Source organism: Crocodylus porosus, unplaced genomic scaffold (genome assembly GCF_001723895.1).
Source record: "Crocodylus porosus isolate Cpor-Errol unplaced genomic scaffold, CroPor_comp1, whole genome shotgun sequence".
Lineage (NCBI taxonomy): Eukaryota > Metazoa > Chordata > Crocodylia > Crocodylidae > Crocodylus > Crocodylus porosus.
In genome coordinates, this window is record NW_017728924.1 from 13,754,822 (window position 1) to 13,777,542 (window position 22,721).

General features: G+C 44.0%; 1 protein-coding gene across 2 annotated transcripts in view; it reads right to left on the minus strand.

Annotated features, from left to right (window-relative positions):
* Positions 1-207: 207 nt before the first annotated feature.
* KIAA2022 (KIAA2022 ortholog) overlaps positions 208-22,721 on the minus strand; it is a 79,152-nt gene continuing 56,638 nt past the window's right edge. Inside the window, exons 2-4 of one of the 2 annotated variants that reach the window (XM_019540370.1) lie at positions 19,457-19,581; positions 6,464-10,757; positions 208-5,835 (exon numbers count right to left, since the gene is read on the minus strand). In XM_019540370.1, coding sequence (XP_019395915.1) covers positions 5,685-5,835; positions 6,464-10,757; positions 19,457-19,532 — 4,521 coding nt within the window. In that variant the 5' untranslated portion in view covers positions 19,533-19,581 and the 3' untranslated portion in view covers positions 208-5,684. Of the gene's footprint in view, positions 5,836-6,463; positions 10,758-19,456; positions 19,590-22,721 lie in introns of those variants that run through there. The other variant, XM_019540369.1, reaches the window with a different exon arrangement.

Genomic DNA, 22,721 nt, shown 5'->3' on the forward strand with positions numbered 1-22,721 from the left:
TAAAGCTGCACATGCTGGACACATGGACTCCCTGCTTACCTGCTGGCTGTGGACACCACCTCTTTCCCCTTTCCCGCAGCACTCCCTCCCCAGGAGCAGCTCCTCAGTTACCTACTGCTACTCACCAGAATTTTCTAGGAAAGATTTTTGTTTCCTACATTCAGAAACGAGGTGCCTTCTATATGAGGAAATGCAGTACATGTCTAATGTTCAACAAATGGGAGTTTAATTCCTTCTTCATACATGATCTTAAAATGAGATTTTTAATTTTTTATTTATTCCATAAACAATATAACAAAACTCAGCAAGTTAACAATATGACATTTTCACCATACAGAGTCAGTCACAAATATTTAAAACCTTTGCAACAAGAACAACAAAACCAAAAATATTACAAGAATAATTTACAAGAGGATCTATAAAACAGCAAAGCGCTCACAAATGTTCCAGTTTCCTTTACACAATATCACTACACTCTTTCACAACATTTCTTTTTATTACAAAATTCCCAACAAAAGTTTAATTTTTTTCTTTGTATTTTGGTTTTTAAAACCAGAAACTTTTAAGTATACATCCTTTTATTAACACCCGAAGGTGCAAAAAAAGGGAAACCTCACACATACAAACACTTCACAGCACTTTTCTAAGAAAAATATACACTTACAAAATATTTTACAAATTGGCACACTTAAAAATATACAAGATTTTGTAGGCGTCTTAGAGTGATCCTTAAGAATTATACTTCAATTGACTCTACAGAATATTTATAAAGCTTATTCTAAAAGAAAAAAGGCAAATAATTTCCAAACATGTTAAAATTGCAGTGTAAAATGTTAAACAGAAATGGATATGTTACATTCATAAAAAGGGCCATTTAATATTTCCTAAATGCTTAAGGGGGGGGGATAAAAGTTTTCTTTAGCACCATAAAGCAGTAGCAACTTACTAAAGAGGTGCCTCTAGTTCTATGGAAGTTAACTTAAGGAGCAGTACATTCAAATCTCTGTAGGCAGCAGTCAAAATGTCCACAGCCAGCGCTGCAGGCAGTGAAACAGAGCATCTCCTTAGATTTCTACCCTGCTTCCCACTGGGAGTAAAAGACAAAAGGAGTTTAACTGGTATCTTTCTTTTTTATATATTTTTTTTTTTTTTTTTTTAAGTTTTCCCTTTGTGCTTTTGAAATGTACATTTTTCTCGCTATCGAAGGGTAGCCGTGAATACAAATTTCACTTCTTGTTTCCTTTTGCACCAAGCGTTCAAAGGCTCAGTAAACGTGTCTAGCAACCCAACTATCCTGTGAGATTGAGGGCATCCTCCTTTATATGATCCAAATTCTCTTAGATGGCTGTTACTCCATTGTCATTAGTGTCACTTGTTTACCTGAGAAACGGATTTGAAAAAGCTTTGCTTCTACCACAGACATTGTACTTCATTTTTTGCATTATTTTATACACTGAAAAGATAGAGGCACATTCTCAAATAGATGGCAGTGACTTAAACCCCGCAGCTTCCATTAAATTTCCTGGAACCTGCACAGGCAAAGTCCAACACACCGAATTGAGAAATTCAGACCAAGAGCCTGATCCTGCCCCAAATGCATGGATTCTCTTCTCCCTTACACCTGCCTATGCAATGGCGAGGCCTCAATCCAGCCGATTCGTGCCTCTGAGCAGGGCGTCGATCCTGCAAACCACTTACACCTCCTTTAAGTGTGCTACAGGTTTTTAGAACCAGTCCCATCTGGTCATGTACTTCAAGGTCTGCCCACACTCAAGTGCTTTGCAAGACTGAGGCCTAAGTGAAAGAAGAATCTGGCCCAGTGGGTGGAGGATTAAAATAGTTAAAAATGTCTTTCTTTTGGTTCATGGCGGATTGAGCTACAATGCCAGAAAGCAACAGCAGTCCTGACTATTTAAATAAAAAACTACCCCCATGGCAACTGTTTCACATAACAAGTATAAACCAGCTGAACCCATGACAATTTCTTCTCCCTATTTAAAGCCTTGATTCAGCAAGACGTAGAAGCACGGGCTCAAGTTGAAGTACAGGCATAGTCCTATTAGCTTTCACATGGTTAAAAACCATGCTGAATCAGGGTTTTAGTTCATAATTCTAGAACCTTATTCAAGGAAGTTCTACACTAAAAAAATAAATACGAAAAGAGGGAGAGAGAAGGACAAGCAGTGAACATCAGTTCTTTTATGCTTCGTGATTAATCAAATTCCCCATCCTTGATCTTTTTTATATTTACAAAACCTCTATATGCAAGTACCTCCAACAAAACTATGGGCTTTGGAGATGCTAATTTAAAAATCAGGCTGTTGGGGGTGGGTTTTACTTGTAAAGGAAATATTCCTCACAGTGTATTTACAAAAAGAAAATGGATCATTTCTCTAAAACTGCAGGAGGCACCAAACATTCCTGCTAGAACTAGGACTAGCAGATGCAGCATTCTCCTTACCTCAACTCTTTCCAGCACAGGAATCTTGCTCACCACAATTCTTGGAATTGGAATGAGAGCAAATGAAATTGGGCCATATTAAACTGACCCAAGCTTGTTCCGATCTAAGCCAGGTCACGCGCAGGTCCTTTAAATTGATTAGGCTGTCCCTATGTGTTTTCTAATTTAGCTGATGATTATAACTCACCAAAACTGAAATCTGCCAGATTTGCAGTACAGTACATCACAAGAGAATAAGGATACCATACAATGTATATAGCATCCTTCATACAGAGGATCATAAAATGGTTTTACAGCAAGAGTCAAACAAGCTACAGTGAAAAAGGAACTTTAAGGAGCTGAAAAATAAGGAAATGGCTTTGTGGCTTGAAGTGAGCTCCTCAGGTAGAGTGGGCAGCGCGCATAAGGGTAGAATGGTAGAGGGTCATGAGGAGAGAGAGTGGAGGTCTGGGTGGATCTAAAGAGGGAGGGATGAGTAAAATGGGAAAGTAAAGCGAACCTGTGGAGGTTCTGGGAATCCAAAGAGATTTAGAAATGGCCAAAAGCCAGGGTATGGCAATCCTGGACTGAGAGGGGAATCTAGCCACAGTTACCTTTCGAGAGCAGTACTATGAAAGAGCAAAGTGCGCTAGCAAAGAGAAGAAGCAGTGGAAGCAGGAATGAATTTTTGGCAAGGGACAAGTTAAAGATGCATTATGATAATGTTCTCGAGGTAGTGACAGGTGGGTGCACAGAGAAGGTAAAAGGAGAGAGGACAGAAATTTGGTTCAAGGGGAATTCCAACATTTGTGGTCTTGGAAGCCTGGTTAGGGGTGACTTTGCAGAGGCTAGGGGAGTCAGGAAGGGAGTTGGGGCAGCATTTCACCTCGAAGGCTTTTGTTTCTCAGGCATTTGGTGTTAAGAAATTATGGTGCAGTCAGGGGGTGACAGAGTCAAAGAAGGCAAAGAGATGAGAGACAGAAGGTTGAGAAAGAGAGTCAAGGCAGATGGCATCTGTAATTAACACTGTACTGAAATGCATGGTAATTGGGTATTAATGGGCTTTCAAGAGACAACAAAATAGTCAATATGTTTTATGTACTATATTCATGTCCTATTGCACATTTCTCAAATGCAATATATATTGCTGTATGTTTCAGTACAATGTACCTTATTATGAGTCATATAATTATATGTTAAACACACATAATACAATGCAGGCCAACAGAAATGTGCTTTCAAATGGCAGTTCTGGGTCAAAGGGCAGGGAACTGCTATTTCCTAAAGCTGGGCCTGTTCTGGCTCCATAGGAGCAGCAGCCTAAACATCCAAAACAGCAGTGAAAGCAGCCTCCTTCCCACCCCCTTGTGCAGAATTGGAAGTGGCTCTAAACATCACAGTTATTGTAGCAACGCTTTCTTTTATGGAGCAATGAATTTTGGATTGCTATATACATACAAAACACCATCCTTACTTTGTCATTACATCAGTCCAGACTGTCTCTCCAAGGATGAAAGACAGGAGAGCACTGCTATCACCCCTGATGCACTGAGGCAGAGGACTGGCTGTGAGCTGTAGCACCATCTCCTGCTCCCCAAGAAGGGCTTAACACTGTTTGAAAACAGTACTAACCCCCAGGCTACTGTGTAGCCACAGGGAGTGGTGCCATGGCTTCAGCATGCCCAAGTCAGAAGTTTGCAAATCGGTCCCATCTCTGATTCTTCACAACTCTCAAGTTGAGAATGATCTGTCTTTGCTAATTTTAATATAACAAAGAGAAGCCACTTCCAATTCTGCCCTTACTATGACAGAAAGGAATATTCTTATATGAAAACACTTCCAAGTCTATCTGAATCTATTTGGAAACACCACCGCTATGCTCGTATGTTGAAAAGTGATCTATTAGATTGCTTTTAAGGCCCCTCTCCTTGTACCTGTAATTGTCTATTGCATAATGTGTGTCCTAACCTTACCTCCCGCCGCTCCCATAAGTTCCCTAGTTAGCAGGTCTCTTGCATATCAAGGTTTCATAACAAATCAGCAGCAAAATGCACAGGCTCTCAGTTGCACAAGGAAAATAAGTGAATTTTTGTTTGTTTTGCTGTTGGAGGGTGAGGGTGCAGTGGGTAGGGTTAGAAATAAGGCCTTTTGATAACATGTTTAGCATTCAATACTTATCACCGTCTTAATAAAGTCCACTTGCTTATGATCTGGCCCAGACTTGGTGAGATCACAAATAGTTCCGTTTTCTCTTATGTTATGTACGGAATGAAAGCAAAAAATTCATCATTGCATTCAAAATTAATGATTTTCATTTTTTAAATTTTCAAACAATATTGGCATTGCAAGGTTAAACACTTAGAAAAACACCAAAGCAATGATATGAGAGCACTTTTGACAGGATCAGCATAAAAATGTTTAAGAAATTACGCAAATAAAAATAAACAGCAAGAAATATATGAAATGTATTAGTTTTGATTTTATAACTATTTTAGAATTTATCCCAGGTTATTATAAAATATATAAAACTGAGATACAAAGTATCAGCAATATAACTTTGCACTTCAAATGATCTTCAGCTACAGATTTTGCTTTAAGAAAACAGACACTTGAAAAGCAGCTGTTTTGCAGTCTGTAAATGCAGTTTGAGTTCCTGTCAAACTTACCTTGAGTGATTTTCTGAATTCCTCCAACATTTCAACTCTCACCTATAATGAAACTCAAAATTTCATCATTATGGGTTTTTTTTTTTTCTGCTTATGTTTCTAAAGAGAGGAGATTACATTTTCCCAGCATCAGTTTTAAAGTTCTTTTTTTTTTCCTTTGTGAGCTTTAAACCGCAGGGTGAATCCATGAAATGAGGTAAGTAAATTTGGCACACTTTTAGTCATGTCCATAAAACTTTTGGTAAGTTGTATAAGTGAACATCATTTCATTGTGAGTTACAGGTGCTTTCATAGGGGTGTGGTTAATACATAATCACTGGAATGTTTATAGTAAAACCAAAAGGCATAGCTGCAGAAAACACTCACAACCCAATGTTGATAGAGAAGTAAAAATATGTACAATACAGTCACTTGTTCATAGTTTGGCACAATTTTTTGTTGTTGTGGGCAATAGTGCATAAACTACTGTACAACAGTATGACTTTTAAAACAGTCTTTCACAGAGAATACCAGATTAGGTTTGCTTTCAAATAATAAAATTCCCACAATTTCAAACTCTTCATTTCAGCACTTACATTTCAACATACCACAAGGCATATTTTGAAAGAAACAAACAAAAAACAAAAAAAACAAACATCAAACGTCTTTCTAGAAAAAGGAGTCTCTTCTTCAAACACAGGAAAAACCAAAAATGTTGTTTCTGCCTTAAGAAGAATGAAGTCTGATTCCCTGCAGAAAAATCAAACATTTTATGCCATCTTAGTTAGCTCTTGTGGAGTCACCACATAGGATCATATGCTTTAAACTCTGATATAGTAGATGAAGCTTTATGATGCAGGTTAGGATATAAACAGCAGAGGGGGCTAGAAAGCACTCAAAATTGCCACATGAAGCTCAATTATGAATGAGTTTTCATTTTCAAACTAAAGAGCCTTTAGTTTCGGTATCTTGGCTTTTGGATGCATAACCTCTTTTTTGTGTTTTGTTTTTTACAAAATGTTCAAAAAAAAGTCTCTCCTTTTCAAAATCATTAAAAAGAGCATGTAATTAAATGTTTTGTGGGTTTCTTTTTTCAATAAATAAGTAATTAAAAACCGAAGAAGCCAAACAGCAGAAAAGAGTAGCCTTGTTAGTTTTTTAACCCCAGCCAAGCCAGAAAATTGGTCATTCTTTTAGGTAGCTTGCAAGTAATAAGTATTTTCATGCATTTAAAAAAAAAAAAAAAAAGAAAACTGTAAAAGGGGAATGTCTCTTTCATGCAACTCTTGCTTTCAGGAAGGAAAAAATGAGGAACAGCGGGCTTAGCAGGTAGTAGGAAAGTTAAGGGTGCATTCCAGCCAGTTTGGTGCAGCATTACCTCAGTTTTTCAAAAGAAGCTGTCACAGATGGATCCTTATGGGTCTGTTCACGGTCTGTTCGCTTTACTTTACAGTTCTCATCCCTCAGTGATTTAGAACTTGATTTATGACGGTACAGCTTTTTATGGGTAGGTCCATTATTGCCTAAAGTGCTCAGGTTACTATAACTTTTATCAAAAAAGGGAGTGTGAATGTCTGTATTATACCCAGTTGAACAATTGGGGCGATTGGGATCACAGGTTGTGGCTTTGCCATTATTTTTGCTTGAGCCCTTGTTGCTTGACTTGTGATTCTTTGCAGTTCCCGGAGAATTACCATTCACCTTTTTCTTGGACTCCTGTGATGTCCCTGCCAAAATTTTAAGAGTTTTCAATTTCAGGCTGTTAGATTCAGGCGACCGGAATATATCTGGGACACTGTTATGACCCACAGGCCCCCACAACGGTTCAATTGAGGCCATCATAAATCTCTGAACATCTGCCATTCCAGATGCAATATTAGACAAAATATTGGAAGGTTCCTCAAATTCCCTTTGATCATCATCAAGGAGGTTGTTAGTGTTTCCTATACTAGTTTCAGACCAGCCTGTACTATTGTCTTTTCCCAGTGACCATTCACCAGATAGTCCATTATGCTTCCCTGTCTTTACAGAGGTTGGGCTGCAGTGCTGAATGCAGTCAGCAAGTGCCTTTGTTGTTGAGGCTGTATTATTTAACTGACTGACTGCCCTGCTGCCAACTGCTTGAGCTTTTTCACCATTGACTCCTGCTGCATTTTTCCCTTTTCTTGTTGTTTTGGGAGCCTGCCTGGAGTTTTTACCTTGCGGCTTATCAGTTCCTTTGTTGGCTTTGGGAGATTTTTTCCTAGTGTTTTTCTGGGAAGAGCTTTGGTTTGTACCCATGTTCTTGCTGGATGAACTTTTCCTCTTAGATTTTGACACTTTGCTATTGGTGCTAATTTGACCAGATGGCTCATTAAATGTTGACAAGCATGGACTTTTTTCAAGGAGGCTGACAGAATCTTCATCGTTGAACATATGGAACTGAAATTGATGATTATTTAAAGAAAACCCATTATCTGCCTGATCTTGGGTCTGAAGGACCCCACAGTTCCACTTGACCTTATCAGAATTGCTTAGCGCTGTCTGGGTGCTCTCCTGGAAACCTTTCAGATTGCTTAGTGGTTTGGTGTCTGACCCAGTTATCTGAGGGGAAAGGTTCGGAGTGTCTGGAGGAGACATCTCCGAAAGTGATGACTGACGGAACTTATCGGGTGTGAAGTTGGAGATGTCTAAAAGATCTGTGGACTCTTTCAAAGGGGTTATTTCATCTATGCTTTGTTGGATCACTAGCTTGGGACTGCAGTGGGCCAAGAAATCATCATTAATATCATCTTCACCATCCTTTTCACAAGATTTTAAACTTAAAGAACTGTAATTGCTAGAACTAACTGACAGTGAGCCCACTGAATCAAAACTAATGAGTCTGCCATCATCTGTACTAAGTGTACCTCGCTGGAAATGAAAGCACCCCTCTCCATTATTAAAATGACATGACTGATAAGAATCATCAGACTGCACTTGTTGGTTATCTGGCATATAATTTTTTTGGTATAGCAATTTGCTGCTATTCAGATTTACTTGACTGTATCCAGAGGCTGGGAGGTTGTCTGCACCTGCGGAGCCACCAAACTCATTTGACAGCACAGATGCCTCCCTCATGTCACTTGCAAATTCCTGATGGTTGCCCCCGGTGGCCTTGTTTGCCGGCCACATGGTGCTGAAGTTGCCCTGCTCGATATCTAAGTGGCCGGGAGACTGTTGCAGCTCAGATTCTGAAGGCGGGGACAGCACGCAGCTCTGGGCAGGCTGCAGAGCAGAGAACTGCTTTTCTGCCTGAATGATGCTGGGGAGCGAATGCGACTGCTCCGAGGGATGCTGGGTGAAGTATGAGATACCAGTGTTACTCGACAAATCCGAAGCATCTAGCAATGTCTGTAGATACCCTCCAGGGATCAGGGGTACATTGGTGGTGATATTTGCAGATGGCAGAGGCTTGTCTGCAGAGCAGGTGGATGTTAGAAATGTTGAATTTTTATTAGCCTTATCTTCATGGCACTCAGAAAGATGGGAGCCATCTGAAGCACAAGGAATAGTCTCATCCTTCAAACTAGCTGCAGAGTCCTGATTTTCCAAAGCAGGGGAGACCTCCACTGTACTGGCGGCTGCTTTGATTTTCTTGCATTTCAACCTGGCTTCACTTTTGAATTTGATTCTGCGTAGCACTTTCCTCTCTGTCCCCTTATATTCCCTTTCCTGCGATTTGCACTTCACTGAGGCAATGCCTGTGATGTCATTCAAATGTAATCCGTTTGCACAGCCGGGGGTAGCTATGGCTAATGCTTGCATCCCTTTCAGGCCTGCATCCTCTTTACTGCTGCAAGGCTGCTTCTGATCAGAGGAGCAAGAGCCCAGCTTGTTCACTGATTGCTCAATGGCTTTAATTCTTTGAATCCTATGCCGGTTTGCTAGTTTGCATTTTCGCTTTCTTGGGTGAGGAAGGAATGAGGCATCTGAGCCATTTAAATAGAAATTCTGTTTGTGATAGAGAGATGATCTAAGAAAATCCAGCCGGCTTTGCTGCCTCTCTTGCCAGAAGCCTTTCAAAGGGGCCAGTTTTTCATATTTACTGAGCAGTTCCTCATTTAGGGTAACTGTTGTCTCATTGGCATCGACTTTACTGAGCTTCACCAGCATATGCTTCTCCCCTTTAAACCTGTTAATGATGATGTACTTTATGATCACTGGCGGCTCCTTGCGAGAGACTTTCCGCCTTTTCTTTGGGCACCACTCATCATCATCCTCTTCTTTGGGCCCACCCGGAGCCCACTCTTTCTTGTCCAGATTTTTCTCGTTCTCGATGGAATCCACGTCATACAGGTAGTCATCGCTGTAGCGCACTTTCCTTTTTGCCCGCAGCCCATAGTTCTGCTGAATGAAGGATGTGGAATGTTCCCTGGACAGGTATCTGCTACAGTCCTTTATATCCCGCAGCACATCGTACGAGGACTCTGTGCAGGTGCTGTCGTCACTGAACTCCCCAGAGTCCTCTGTGGAATTCACAGAGTCCAAGAAGTGGCTTCTTTTGGGGCCTATGTACTGCACCACCTCTGTACTGTTGCAAGATTTATTTAAGGCAGCTTTCTCCTCCTCCTCCCCATCTTCCTCCTCCCCATCCTCGTCCTCTTCCCCCCAGATGATGCCCTCTTCAGTTTTGAACTGGGAAGGGTCAGTGCCACAGGCAGCCCCTCTCTTCAGGGCACTCCTGCTGTCCCTTTTAGTGCAGTTGCCAAACACGCTGGGGAAGAAATTGAACTGGGCATCCTCTTGCAGGGCGTTGGTTTTCTCCTTCACATTGTCCTGGAAAGATTCATATCTAATCTTTAAGGAGCAGACATCACTTCCCAAGGTTGAATCATCATCATCAAACATGTAATTATCCACATCTTCCTCAGAAAACAGATTTACAGAAAGCTCATTTTTGGAGCAAAGGTCAAGCAGCTCAATTTTACTTTCACTGATGAAAGATTCAAAATAGCCCCATTCCTGGTTTGGATTTGTTAGTAAAGGTTCCTCGCCGTTGCATTTGTCCAATAGTAATCCCTCGTAATAATTTTTCTGAGTGGGGTCCTCTGAATCACTGTCAGATTTTTCCGCATCTCTTTTGTCTGCTGCCCTCGATTTATGCATAGGGAAGCTTAAAAGCTGGTCTGAAAGCAGTTGATCTCCGTATCTCATGGTTTCTCCTGTGCTCATGCAGTGAATCCCTATATCAGAGACTGAACAGGTGTCATAATCCCTATTTATATCACCCACTTTCAAGCTTATTCCCGGCTCTGCATCAATGCCGTCCTTTGATTCAATAAAGCAGCCCAGACAGGTCCGGCTCGGCTGCATCAAGCAGTCACCAGTCAGAGCTGACATGCCTCCAGGCTCCATAATTGTGAATGGAGCCTTCTCACAATCGCCTGGCAGAGACCAGGAGCTCATGCCCTTTGTAACACAAGATGTAAGAGAAATGGCGTGCGCGGAGGAGTCATCTGAAGCGTGCTCAGGTACATCAGTGAGTCTCAGAGGAGAAGGAGGGCTCAACAAACAGGGCTTCTTTAAAGTCAAAGGAGGCAGCACTCGGTGGCACGCTTGATTTTCCTTCTGAGCTATTGTCAAGGCTGAAAATGTAACCGCAGCATCTGCAGCAGTGCAAGGCTTCTCATCACTGTCTGGGTCATGTGATGCTGGAGGAATTGAAAGCAAAAGGGAGGGAGGAAGGGGGAGAGAGAGAGTAAGTATTGGTTTAAGAACCCTGGAAATCTAGTCTGACTCCTTTCCCCTTCTCACTTGATATTTTAGGTGACTATTTACCTTTATATGTACCTGGTGACTTTACAAACCATTTCTTTGCAAAGCAACAGCATCTTTTCTACAAGGCTGCAATAACTATTTTGTGTGTCTGATTAATTTTGTGATACACAAAATATGCAAACATCCCCCCCCCCTGCAGCCTTCTGGCACATGGACAGGGCTATATTTAAAATCAATTCTTTTTTTCTTTTTTTGTTTAATATACTCACCACTAACTGGATACTGTCATTCAAAACTGGCTCAACTGTTGTAAAACAGGAAAAACCAAAAAGAAGTGTTCCCATTACCATTGTGAAAAACTTAATTCCATTGGAGGTCAATTCTTAAAACTGTGTTTCCTTGCAGGAACATACCTGCATAACGTTAGTGCCCAAGAGTCAGAAAGTTATGCTAATTTTAAAAGTGCCAAATCTATTTTCATGGTGTGAGGCAAGAAAAATGCAGAAAGCATAAGCAAACTGTATTAAGAGTTTAGGAGCAATCCCTCCCATATTCTGTCTTCAATAAAAAGCTTTTACGAAAACACAGACAGAAGGCAGGACATGGTGCCACCTTACAGACTAACTCGGTTCAGAGGCATAAGCTTTTGTAGGCTACAGGCTATTCAGCTGTTGTGAATAGCTATTAAATATAAAGCAATGGATATAACAACACAGATAAGAGATTTTTTTAAACATGTTTTTAACTTGATAGTGCCCCTTTGCAAAGAAAGGACAATTTTTTAAAATGATAAATAATCATAACATTTAATTTGCATTTAACTTGTGGCTCAGTGTCTCCTGTGACCCTTGAAATCTAAACATTTTAATTTTTTCACATCCAGATACATCTACTGATACCTTGTTGTATGGGGGTGTGTGTGTGAGAAAGAGGGAGGGAAGCAGATCAGCTGATCTGTTCTATTATTTTAGGGCCAGATCCTCATAGCCTTGTGCTAAGTCATATCCATGGATTCTGGTTTTCTCTGTTTAACTTGAAAATTTTCTGATAAAAACTACAAAATCTCTGATAAAAACCCCAAATCTGCAATTAAAATGAAACACCACTATATATATAGGTACCAGCTGAACACAGTGTTTTACTGATATATTTACAATTTTAAAGCAATTTGGAAATCTACAAGCACCTCAATCACTACAATAAAATTAATTCTAAGTACCTGTACATTTTGGTATTTGATTTTGGGTTTTTTATTGTGGAAAATTAGAGCTCCCTCTTCCCCCTTTGCTCACCAGGACACAGATTCAGGCCCCTCACTCCCCACCCACAGCCCCCCAACCCTGCAGGTGCGCCTCACTCCTCACCCAGAGCCCCTGGCCCTGCTGGTGACATTCACCCCCCCCACCCACAGCCCTCTGCTCCCCCAGCCCTGCCGAAGCGGGTCCCCAGCTGCCAAGGCTACGGGGCCCGTCCCCCCCACCCCCGCTCCTCCCTGCCCGCAGCAGGGCAAAAGCCTTGGCTGCCACCATTGGGAAGTGGTGGCTGCTACAGCCCAAGTGGGAAGCAGTGTGGAGCCTGGCCCCTCATCCCCGGTGGACAGCACAGCAAGTGTGGAGCCTGTAGGGAAGGCAGAGGTGGGCTGGTCGCTGTGTGCTCGGGCTCCCTGCCCTGCTGCCCTCCTCCTGGGGCCTCTGTGGGCCAGTGGGTAGGACCTGGCACAGCAGGGCAGGGTGGGGCTGGGCAGGGAACCTCCTAGCATCTGCAAGCCCTCTGCCACCCTGGCAAAGTGCCTCCTGCCCACCTGGCAGTAGCAGGGGCGGCAGTGCAGAGTTGTGCACCCCACCGCTGCCAGGGGAGCAAGGGACAGCTCGCCAGGTTGGTGTAGGGCTTGCAGCAGCATGGAGCTTCCCCCCGCTTCCCTGCTCTGCCATGCTGGGCGCTGCCTGCTAGGCTGCGGAGGCCCCAGAGCAGGAGCTTGAGCCTGCAGTGGGCAGCCTGCCTGTTCCCCTGTCCTAAGCACAGATCTGGAGGGCAAATGTTCCCTCTGTGCACCCTCCCCACCCCGGAGTGCACACAGTAGCGGGGTGTCAGCCCCTCCCTCAGCCCCATGACAAGCCACCCACGGCCCCGACCCACTCACTGCCAGGGCTCTGCTCCCACGTATTCTGGCCCCAGACCCCAAGCCCCATCCCAGCTGGGCGACAGACCCAGCCCTGCCCAACTACCTCCCTCCCTATGGGGGCCTCAATCCCCTGCCCTGCCAGACTTACCTGCGGAAGCTGCTCTCCAGGCTGCTTGGCAGCCATGTTCATATACGTCCAGGGTGGGCAAAATATGACCTGCAGCCCATATCTAGCCCACCAGGCAATTTCATCCAGCCCATGGTTGCCCACCAACTAACTGTACCCCACTCAGCCCTTCTGCCCATGAGGGTGGAAGCAAGGCACCCACATATACAACCCTCCCCCCACCCCCAACATGTCCATCCCAGCCAGCATGAACAGCTTCTGGACAGTGCTGCTTCTGCCATTGCTGTAGTCAGCGGGAGACGTGCTTGGCTTCCCCAGCACCCTGGTTGATCTGGGCACCAGGTAGGGAAGTGGTGGGGGTGGGGGTGCAGCTGGGTGGGAGCAGAAAGCATGAGTCTGGGGCTGGCAGCACACAAAGTGAGCACCCAGGGGGGAGGCGGGAGTGCGAAACTCAAGTGGGCAAGTTGTGGGTGGGAGGGAGCTTGGGGACCACCCCCACACTCCCCCCCCCATGGCGCACAGCTCCCACTGTCAGCAACAGCAGTAGGCAGGGACACTCAGGGCGCTTCTGCTGAGTTAAGGCGCTGAAGCTGGCGGAGTGTAGCTCTGGCCAGTGCTGCACATGGAGGCAAAGGGTGCAGCCTGGCCAGCCCACCTCTATTGTGCAGGGCTCCCTGCAGCACACATGCAGCTCCCACACTTGTACGCCACCAGGAGAAGCCCCCACAATGGAGCCAGCTGCCTTCACTACTCCCTGCCACACAGGTCCCAGGACTCCGCGGGCAAACAGGGGCCAGGGCTCCCCTCCTCTTCTGGAGGAGTTCTGGGACCTGCACAGGCAGCTGGGTCCATCACAGGGCTTCCCCTGGTGGCAGGTGAGCTGCACATGCATTGCAGGGAATCCGATTTGATAGAGGCGGGCTGGCTTGGCTGCACTCCTTGACTTTATGTGCAGCGCTGACTGGAGCCACATGCCACAGGTGGCAGCACCTGCACTGGGCATGAGCGCCCCAAGTGCCCCTGCCTCTTGCTGCTGCGGCTGCCCCCACCAACAGGTCCTGTGCACCATAGGGGATAGCGTGGGGGGGTCTCCCCTCACCCCCCACAACCTGCCCCCACATATACACCCCTACTGCCCCCCATACACACAGATGCACCCCATCACAAACCTCCCCACATACACATATCCTCCACGCCCCACCACACACATCCCCAATCACCCCGCCCCACAATATACAAGAGTAAAGGCAAGTTTATTTTTGAGTTATTATCCAGTCATCTCTAGCTATACTACGCAATCACAAATCATGACAAAATATTTTTTGTAACAAAGTTAAAATACCAGGTGTTTGACTTTTAGTGTATGATTTTATTTTCTGGTTCCAAGATGGCAACCCTCCCCTCCCAAAAGGAGCGTTTCTGAGGGGCAAAAGGAGGGACTTCTGGCATTAAAGGTCAGGGTTTAGGGGCAGGACTTCCAGTCCCAAGATGGTGATCAGGGAGCAGAGCACCTGTCAAGAGACAGGGCTACCCTTGTGGCTCTCGACAGCGCGCCACTCATTAAGTGACCTTCCAGACAAAAGAACTGCTCACCCCCAATATACATACACATGGTCCCTGCCTGACCGCCCTCCTCCCATTCCCCTAGTCCCCTGCAGGCTGGAACTCTGCCAGCCTGCAGAGAGCTCTGCAAAAGTGGAAAGTCCATGTGTTTCCGTTAAAATGAGAAATCATGTTTTTTTCAGTTAAAATGGAAAATCCTCGTTTCTTTTCAGTGGGAAACGGAAAACCCAGATCCCTGGTCATATCTTACCCTCTTCAGTAGTTCTACTGCAATCAACTGGGCTACATGACAGTAAGGATCTCTTCAGTGCCAACAAGTGTGTCAAAATATGACTCACTCTGGCTAATAAATACAAAAAGAAGTAGCTGACAATGCTGGCTTCAGAATTTTATGAGTCTAATAGAAACAGTTCATACTACCAGCACGAGAATAAACACTGTAAAATCAACCTGAAGCATTAACTAAACAGGACTAGAGAACACAAAAAAATCTGGCACCCCCACACTTTATTTCAGTCATATTTGTCAAGCATATTTCTTTTACACTGATTACAAAACAGGAAAAACATAGCTGTGCTGATTTATGGGCCTAGTCCCTAATGGGGCTTCTACACACACACGTGTGCACACAGACACAGACACACACACACACACAGACACCCCCAGAGTTTAAAAATAAATAAAAAAATCCACATGGTAAAATCCACCCAAAATGTACCTGTGCACTGTTAATATTTGGGAAACCAGGACATACATGTCAGAAAATTTAAGAAGTCCAAGGTTTCAAAGCAGCCTTATTTCAGGCATGTTGTGCACTTGGACATTTAAACTTGCAGATGAAATTCTGGGACTGGGAAAAGCACAGAGTGCAACATTTCAGCCTTTACATGCCCCAGGCTCTCTGCTGACTATCTGTACAGCAATCCAGTCTGCTAGTGCCAGCGTGGTTAGCAGATCCCTTAGTTTGCTGGTTTCACTGGCATGCAAAAATACACATATGGGCAGCAGTGGATTGTGGCGGCTGTTCTTGCCAACAACCTGCAGTGCTAAACTCAGGCCCCAAGCCAAAAACTGCAGGATTGGATTGAATAGTCTGTACCTAGGTCAAGTTAAAAAAAAAAAATGGTGAGAGACCAGAATCAGGCCAAAATGCTTAAGGCAGCTCCATACTATTGGCAGCCTTAAGCGTTGAAGCCACCTTTAGCTTTAAAGCCTTAAGCAGGTGAAAGCAGCCTGAAGCTAAAGTGATTCAGCAGGCACCCAGCATTCCAAACAACGTTACGTTCAGAGCACTGTAAAATCAAAATAGAAATGCTTAATGCACTCCAGCTTTAACATGCATAGCTTTAAGGCTGCTGAACTGACTTTCATGAAATTTGGGCTGATTTTCCTTCCTTAGGATTAGAAAAATGCAATTCTGAGCTCCTTATTTCAACCATTTCTGAAGTATGCCAGGAGGTACTGGAAAGGATGGTAAAATGTCTTTTGGTCCAGATGACGCAACTACAAAGCAAATTAACCAATTCAACTCCACCTCCAAAAAAAAAAAAAAAAAAAATCACCTGAGAGTTGACAGCAAGTGTGGAAAAGAGAAAGACAAAAGGAATATGCCTGTAAGTCACAAGATTTGGGAAAAAGAATTGTGAATGACAACTGAAACAGTCTTAAAGCCATTCATTAATCATGAACTTTATGCTATAATTTTCATCATCTCCAATTTTAGACCAGCACCTATGACATCCAAATTCCCAAAACTGGATTTTCTGGGAACTGCACAGTGCTGCTATCAAGACCATATTCTATTAGAAGGTATATTTACTAAGGCTGTGTGAAATTTCGCCGGCAGTTTAATTTCAACTTGTTTTGAGATTGAAACAGCAAAATAGAAACAAAACAGAGAGCTCTGAAACAGGCTCAAATTGAAACGTTTTGAAATTTTTGAAACGTTTCGAGTTTTGAAGCTCAAGCTGGGCTTGCCTGTAGGGAAACAGAAACTAAAGTAAGGAGGGGGAGGGGGAAGAGCAGGGGGAATTGCTGCTCTCATTATTGACTTTGTAGCTGTCCCGTGACTGTCACCCTTCCCTGAGGTCCCTTCCAATCCCAGTGGTCTGGGGGAGGGATGGAAAAACTCCAGAAAAGGCAGCATTGTTTGAACTGCCCTGCTTTCTGCCTTGGTGTCAGTTCCTGAGCGATTTCTTCCAGTTTTGCCTGTCAGCAGCTAGGGGTGCAGGGCCCCAGAACCCAGACTCCTCCTGCACCTGTCTCCTTGACAGCTTGCAGGCTTCCTGGACGCAGCAGGGCCTAGGAGGCCTACAGTATTCACCCCCCTGTGCCCTAAGATAGACACAGTCAGTTGCACAAGCACCCATGTCACAAGTTTTGCCTGGCAGCATCCAGAGGTGCAGGGCCTCAGAACCCCAAAGCCCTGCACCGATCTCCTCGATACCTGGCAGGTTTTGTGGCCCCAGCAGGGGCTAGCAAGCCTGCAGCTTTCACCCTGCTGCGCCTTAACACATGCACAGTGTCAGCCATGTCACAAGGTTTGATTGTCTGCAGGTTGAGGTGCAGTTTTCCCCAAACCCCTGCACCAATCTTCTTGAAATTTGGCAGGCTTTGTGGCCTCAGAAGGGGCTGCAGTTTTGACCCACTGTGGCTTAACTCACGTGACATGAGTTTTGCTGTCAAGACTTTGAGGTGCAGTTTCTCCCAAACCCCTGCACCTATCTTCTTGAAACGTGGCAGACTTCATGCCCCCAGAAGGGGCTACCATTCCTCTTAGTTTCATCCAAATCAGGCTAGAAATGACAAAGTTATAGGCTGCCTTGAGCTTCCCCATTATAGCCTATGGGCAAAACAGCAAACCTGACCTATTTCAACTAAACGAAATGGAAGAGTGGTTTCGAACTGAAACGAAGTTCAAAATGAAACATGGTTCTGTCGAAATGCAAGTCGAAATGGAACGGTGCCATTTTGCACAGCCCTAATATTTACCCAATTGGACCAAGAAGAATATTTTGGACTTAACTCTGAATTAGACTTAACTCTTTTATGGCTTTTGGCACAGTTTGTGCCACAACTTTAACCTTTTTCCAGTATTTTATGGTAGCTTAGCACTTAATCCAAAACTGGGTGAAATGCAACAGTCCAGCCAACAAGCTGCAGGGGGGCTGCAGACCCAGGTCCCTGGCCTTATACAGCCAACAAGCATCTAATACAAGTCTAGAGAAAGGACGTGCAAGTCCTTTTTGAACCTGTTCTGTACCAAGCAAGTCCCATCTGCAACTTAGAACAACCTAAAGGCCACTCTAAATTACACTATATTAAAGAGAGGCGGGTACAGCAGCCAGGGATCAGCAGAATGTTGACAAGTCCTGGCCAAATCCTTAGCATCAGCAATAAGGAGATGGTGAAAGTTGTTCTGCTTACTCTAAGATACTGATGGATCACCCTGCATTACAGTGATCCTCGCAGAGCCAAAACTACTGCCTTCGGGACATAACGGTAACCAGCTCAGCATCAATTCCTATACTCCAATGTTTAATTAAGACATTTTCTTATTCCTATTTGTTTAACTGAATTTAATGAAGGAATATCAGATTCTAGAAATCGAATCAGTTTCTATTGACAAGGTAACCATTGATTTTGCTTGGTAACAGTAGATTAGGCAAAGGCACAACGGCCAGGAAATCTCTCTGTAGCTCTAGCAACTGTCATCCACTATTACTTTACAGACTGTTTGCATGTATCTGATAAGAATAAGATTGGCTGATATTGACAGATACGTTCAGAAATATGTCATGCTTGAAAGCAAAGATGCACACTTCAGCTATCATTAATGTATCTGCTTCAGTCAGTTATACCAGTGCTGATCACCTGCACATCTGGAGTTACTCCAGATCTACAGCAGCATGAATCAGAGTGGAATTTGTCCCCCTATGCTTGTGCTAGAACACAATTATCAAGTTTATTTTGATAAGGTTGGACCTTAAAGGTCCCTAAAGGGCCATCTATAAAGCAAATCAGAAGGATTGTAGGGCTAATCATAGGATCTTAAACTAATAGAGATTTAATCATATATCTTTAAAAACATTAATGACACTGTGGGGCATGACAATGCCAATTATTTGCCTCCATGCTAGAATGCCACTGCATATACAAATGTGAGCAGTCTGAAAGCCACATGACTTAAGAATTAAGTTCAAAGGACTTTTTATTTCAATCTGGTTTGTAGGCAAGCATAACAATGACAATTACTTCTAATTAGTGCTTTCCAAAATGAGTGTGGAAGAGCTGAAATTGACTGAAGACAAAGCTAGATAGGAGAGGCTGAGCATGCTCTTGGAAGAGGCTGATCATCCTCCATCGATTTCAACAGGAGCTGAAATTACTCAGCAGTTCTCAGGATCAAGTCTGCAATGAACAGGATGCGTTTTTGCACAGAAGAGGTGCCCAGAATTCTAATACGATCCTAGGGAGGGTGCACACTGCCAAAATGGTTGCAGCCAGAACATGTGCATGCATGTGTATTCATTTTCTCTTTCTCTCTCCCAGCCCCTCAATTCTGGGGGAGGAGGGGGGAGAGAAAATTAATACACATGCATGCATGTACATAGGAAGAAGGAGCAGTTGTTGCTTGGAGTTTAAAAGCTGAAGATTCCTAGCTGGAGTGACATATTTGCACAGAATATCCATCTGCCCTACTGCTCTACATTGTAGAGATGTCTGCAAAGCGCAGAAATATAAAATTTGTCAAAGGACCTGGGAGAAGAAGCTGGCTTGCAGTTGCTGCTGTTTCATGCACTGTAATTAGGTTTCCTTACCATTTTCTTTCACCCCATTAATCAGGATAGTTTCTTGGTCTTCTGAGGCACAATCCTTATCTTGTTGGTCATCCATCAATTTAACCTCTCTTTGTTCATTCCATGCCCCACTGCATCTGGCCAACCTGTACATTTCCAAAAACATAATCACCATCATTAAAATTCCTGAAATATGCTCACAGAACTGTGAGTAAAAGGAAACAATGCAAGCACCTGCTAACCCCATTTAAGAGAGCAAACTCCTGTTTATTATGGCGAAACAGCTAGTATATTTCTACTTTTTCCCTCCAGAACCTCTTGGTCCAACGTATTTCATCCAACTTAAAAAGATGAGTCCACATTTCTTCCCCATATCCTTCTTTAGAGCTTCAAGCAATGCTTTTCACTTCTATAATGTCTTTCATATGATCTCCAATTGCTTTGAAAAGCAGGTGAGCACTATCTCCATTTGACAGATGGGCTAGCAGAGGCACCGGCAGAGGAGGAGACTAGCCCCAGGTCAAGCAACGCTGCAGCAGAGCCAGGAACAGGAACTCGGATCTCCTGACTGACAATCATATGCTCTAAAAACTAGATAACACTCTCTTCTTTCAAGTGTTGGCAGGTACGGAACAAATTTGCCTCAGGAGTGTTATTAGAATTATTTATTCACCATTCTCCTGCTTCATCACCAGGGAAGCATTGCCTCATTGTCCAGCCACCTTGTGTTGTGCTCAAAATCCCACTAGGCCAGAATTCTCATTTTGGTTACACTCGCTTGATTCCACCATGGAAGTTATGGACACCAAAATAAAGTAGAGCCCCTCCCAAGTTAAAATGATCAGATGTGGGAAGAAAAGCTGACTATACTGCAGAGTAGTGTAGCTGAATCTCTGTACGTAAATAGGGTAGGAGTAATCTGGGCCAAAGCTCTCAGCATCAGACATGACTTGCTGTGGATAAAGGTGGCAAATGTCTACCCTTAATTAATGAAAAATACAGTTAGAGTAATTCTTCCCTTGAAACATAACTTCAGTTCAACTTTTAACCCCATGGAACAAGGAGCAGATTGGAAATGGTTTGTTTTCCAATAAACATTTGTCAAAAGTCTGATCTTTCTGCTCCTCAGGCCTTGCCAAGACAAGCTTCATGCATATTCAGATTTTCAGTGGTGTCCTCTTACTTAATGTGAAATCTTTACAACCATCTCAACAAATGAGAACCTTTACTGAACCTTGAAGTGTTCTGTCACCCACATTAAGATAAGAACAGCAACCCTCAGAAGTGGCATTCCTCTGCATTTTCAGAGAAAAGTTTAACTAATACAAAGCATTCTACTTCAATGCAAATCTATATTTCAGAGCTGTCCAATGGCAACCACTTGGCTAAAATGAGACTGTACTTTCACCAGTACCCACACACTTCCCAACATCTCAGCTCCTTCTGAAGATATTGAAAGGTTTTGTTCAGTGGGCCAGAAAGCCAAATAAAACCACCATCATACCCAAGAGACTTTCAGGATTTTTATTAAATTTCCCGTGTCGTAAACCATGCACCATTTGCAACATTTATAAGCAACTTTAAGAAGATAAGCCTGACAGATGCTCTACATTTTCCAACTACAGACTGCAGCACCCTGTCTCCTGCTTGCTAAACATGTGCTCAGGAGATACAGACACTCCTGAAGTAGTAAGTGAACCACATAAGTCTTTTGGAGCAAGCTGCTTGCTGTGTAAGGAATCTTCCGACCTAGACACATGATACCAGGATAACCCACCATAATAGCAGTGTAAACAAGGAGTGGACACACAGGTCTGGGACAGAAGCTTCATAAACCAATTTGACGTAAATCAGTTAAGTCTGATTCTACATTCAGCCAGGTTGATCTCAAACTAGTTTCAGCTATTTTGAAACTGGCTTATGTGCACTGAGCTTCTGTTCTGTAACAGGTTTCGACCAGTTTCTGACCATTTAAACTGGTTTATGTGCAACTTCTGTCCTTAGCCACACTGTCTAGCCCTGTGCTGGTGTCATGTACAAGAATCCAGTGTAGAGTTACTCCAGGAAAAATCAAGGAGAGGACAAAACCAGTTGAAACATTTTGTGGCTGCTTCTATCCTGGAGTAGCCATTTGTATAATACAAACATGTTCTTACTTGCTCCCCCACCACTTGGTTGCAAGGCTTTCTAGTAGCACTTTCTGCGGCAGACTCCAGGAGAATCTGGCATCCATCTGCTCTGGACACTGGAGTAACGCACGTTGTTAATGTACAAACACATCAAGGAGTGATACTAAACAAAACCCTTGTGTCTGTCTAGTAGTTTTCCAGGTGAAATACACAAGTGCAGGGACTATTCATGTCAATTAAGCACAGGTGATTATAGCTGAATGACTGCACATTCAGTTGTGGACACTTCCACATATTTGAACTGTCCGCTTACAGCAGGGCTGTCCAACTAGCAGCCCATGGGTCACATGTGGCATCCAAAGGATTAGCACGTGGGCAGTGGGCTCCTGCTGCAGGAGCCAGATTCTTCAGGCTCCCCTGCCCTCCTCCAGCTTCTACTTCCTGCCCCCTGCCCTTGGGATCTGGAGGGGGCTGGGTGCCCAAGCTACATGCGTGTTGGGCCAGGTCGCTTGCCTTGTGCATAAAAAATGCACGACCCAGGCTACCTGCGCTGCAGGTGGATACATGGCTTGGAGGGGAGGAGGTGCCGTGTCTGTGGCTGAGGGGAGCCAGGCTGTCTTGCTGCAGGGGGAGAAGGGGTTGTGCGTGGCCAAGAGTCAGGGGAGCTGGGCTGCTTATGTTGTGTGTACGATGGGGGAAAATGTCTCCACAGGGATGCCTGTGTGTCAGAGGAAAGCCTGGAGAGAGCCCCCTGCATAGTGAGCACCCCTCCGTCTGCAGCCCCACTGGGACCACAGCCACAGGGCATGTGCCCCCTGGTTTACCAAAAGCTGGACAACCCTGGCTTACACAATCAGTTAAGGCACCCCAAGTGTATGTGTGCGAATGATCTCACACTCAGATCATGCCTTTGGAATATGGCATTTATAATAAATGCCCCCCCCCCGCAACCTCTGGATCTACTACAATCTCGCTGAGTGAGACTAGGGATACCTCAGTTTACACAATGGCCAGTTAGTGCCAGATTGAGAAGCTACAGCAGGCACCTGGCAGGCACGTCTATCTCCTGCACTGAAGAGAATGACACTGTGAAGGAGAAATCAGCTCTGTGTATTTAACTGCATTCTCTATAAACCTCCCTTCATAAATGAACTGCC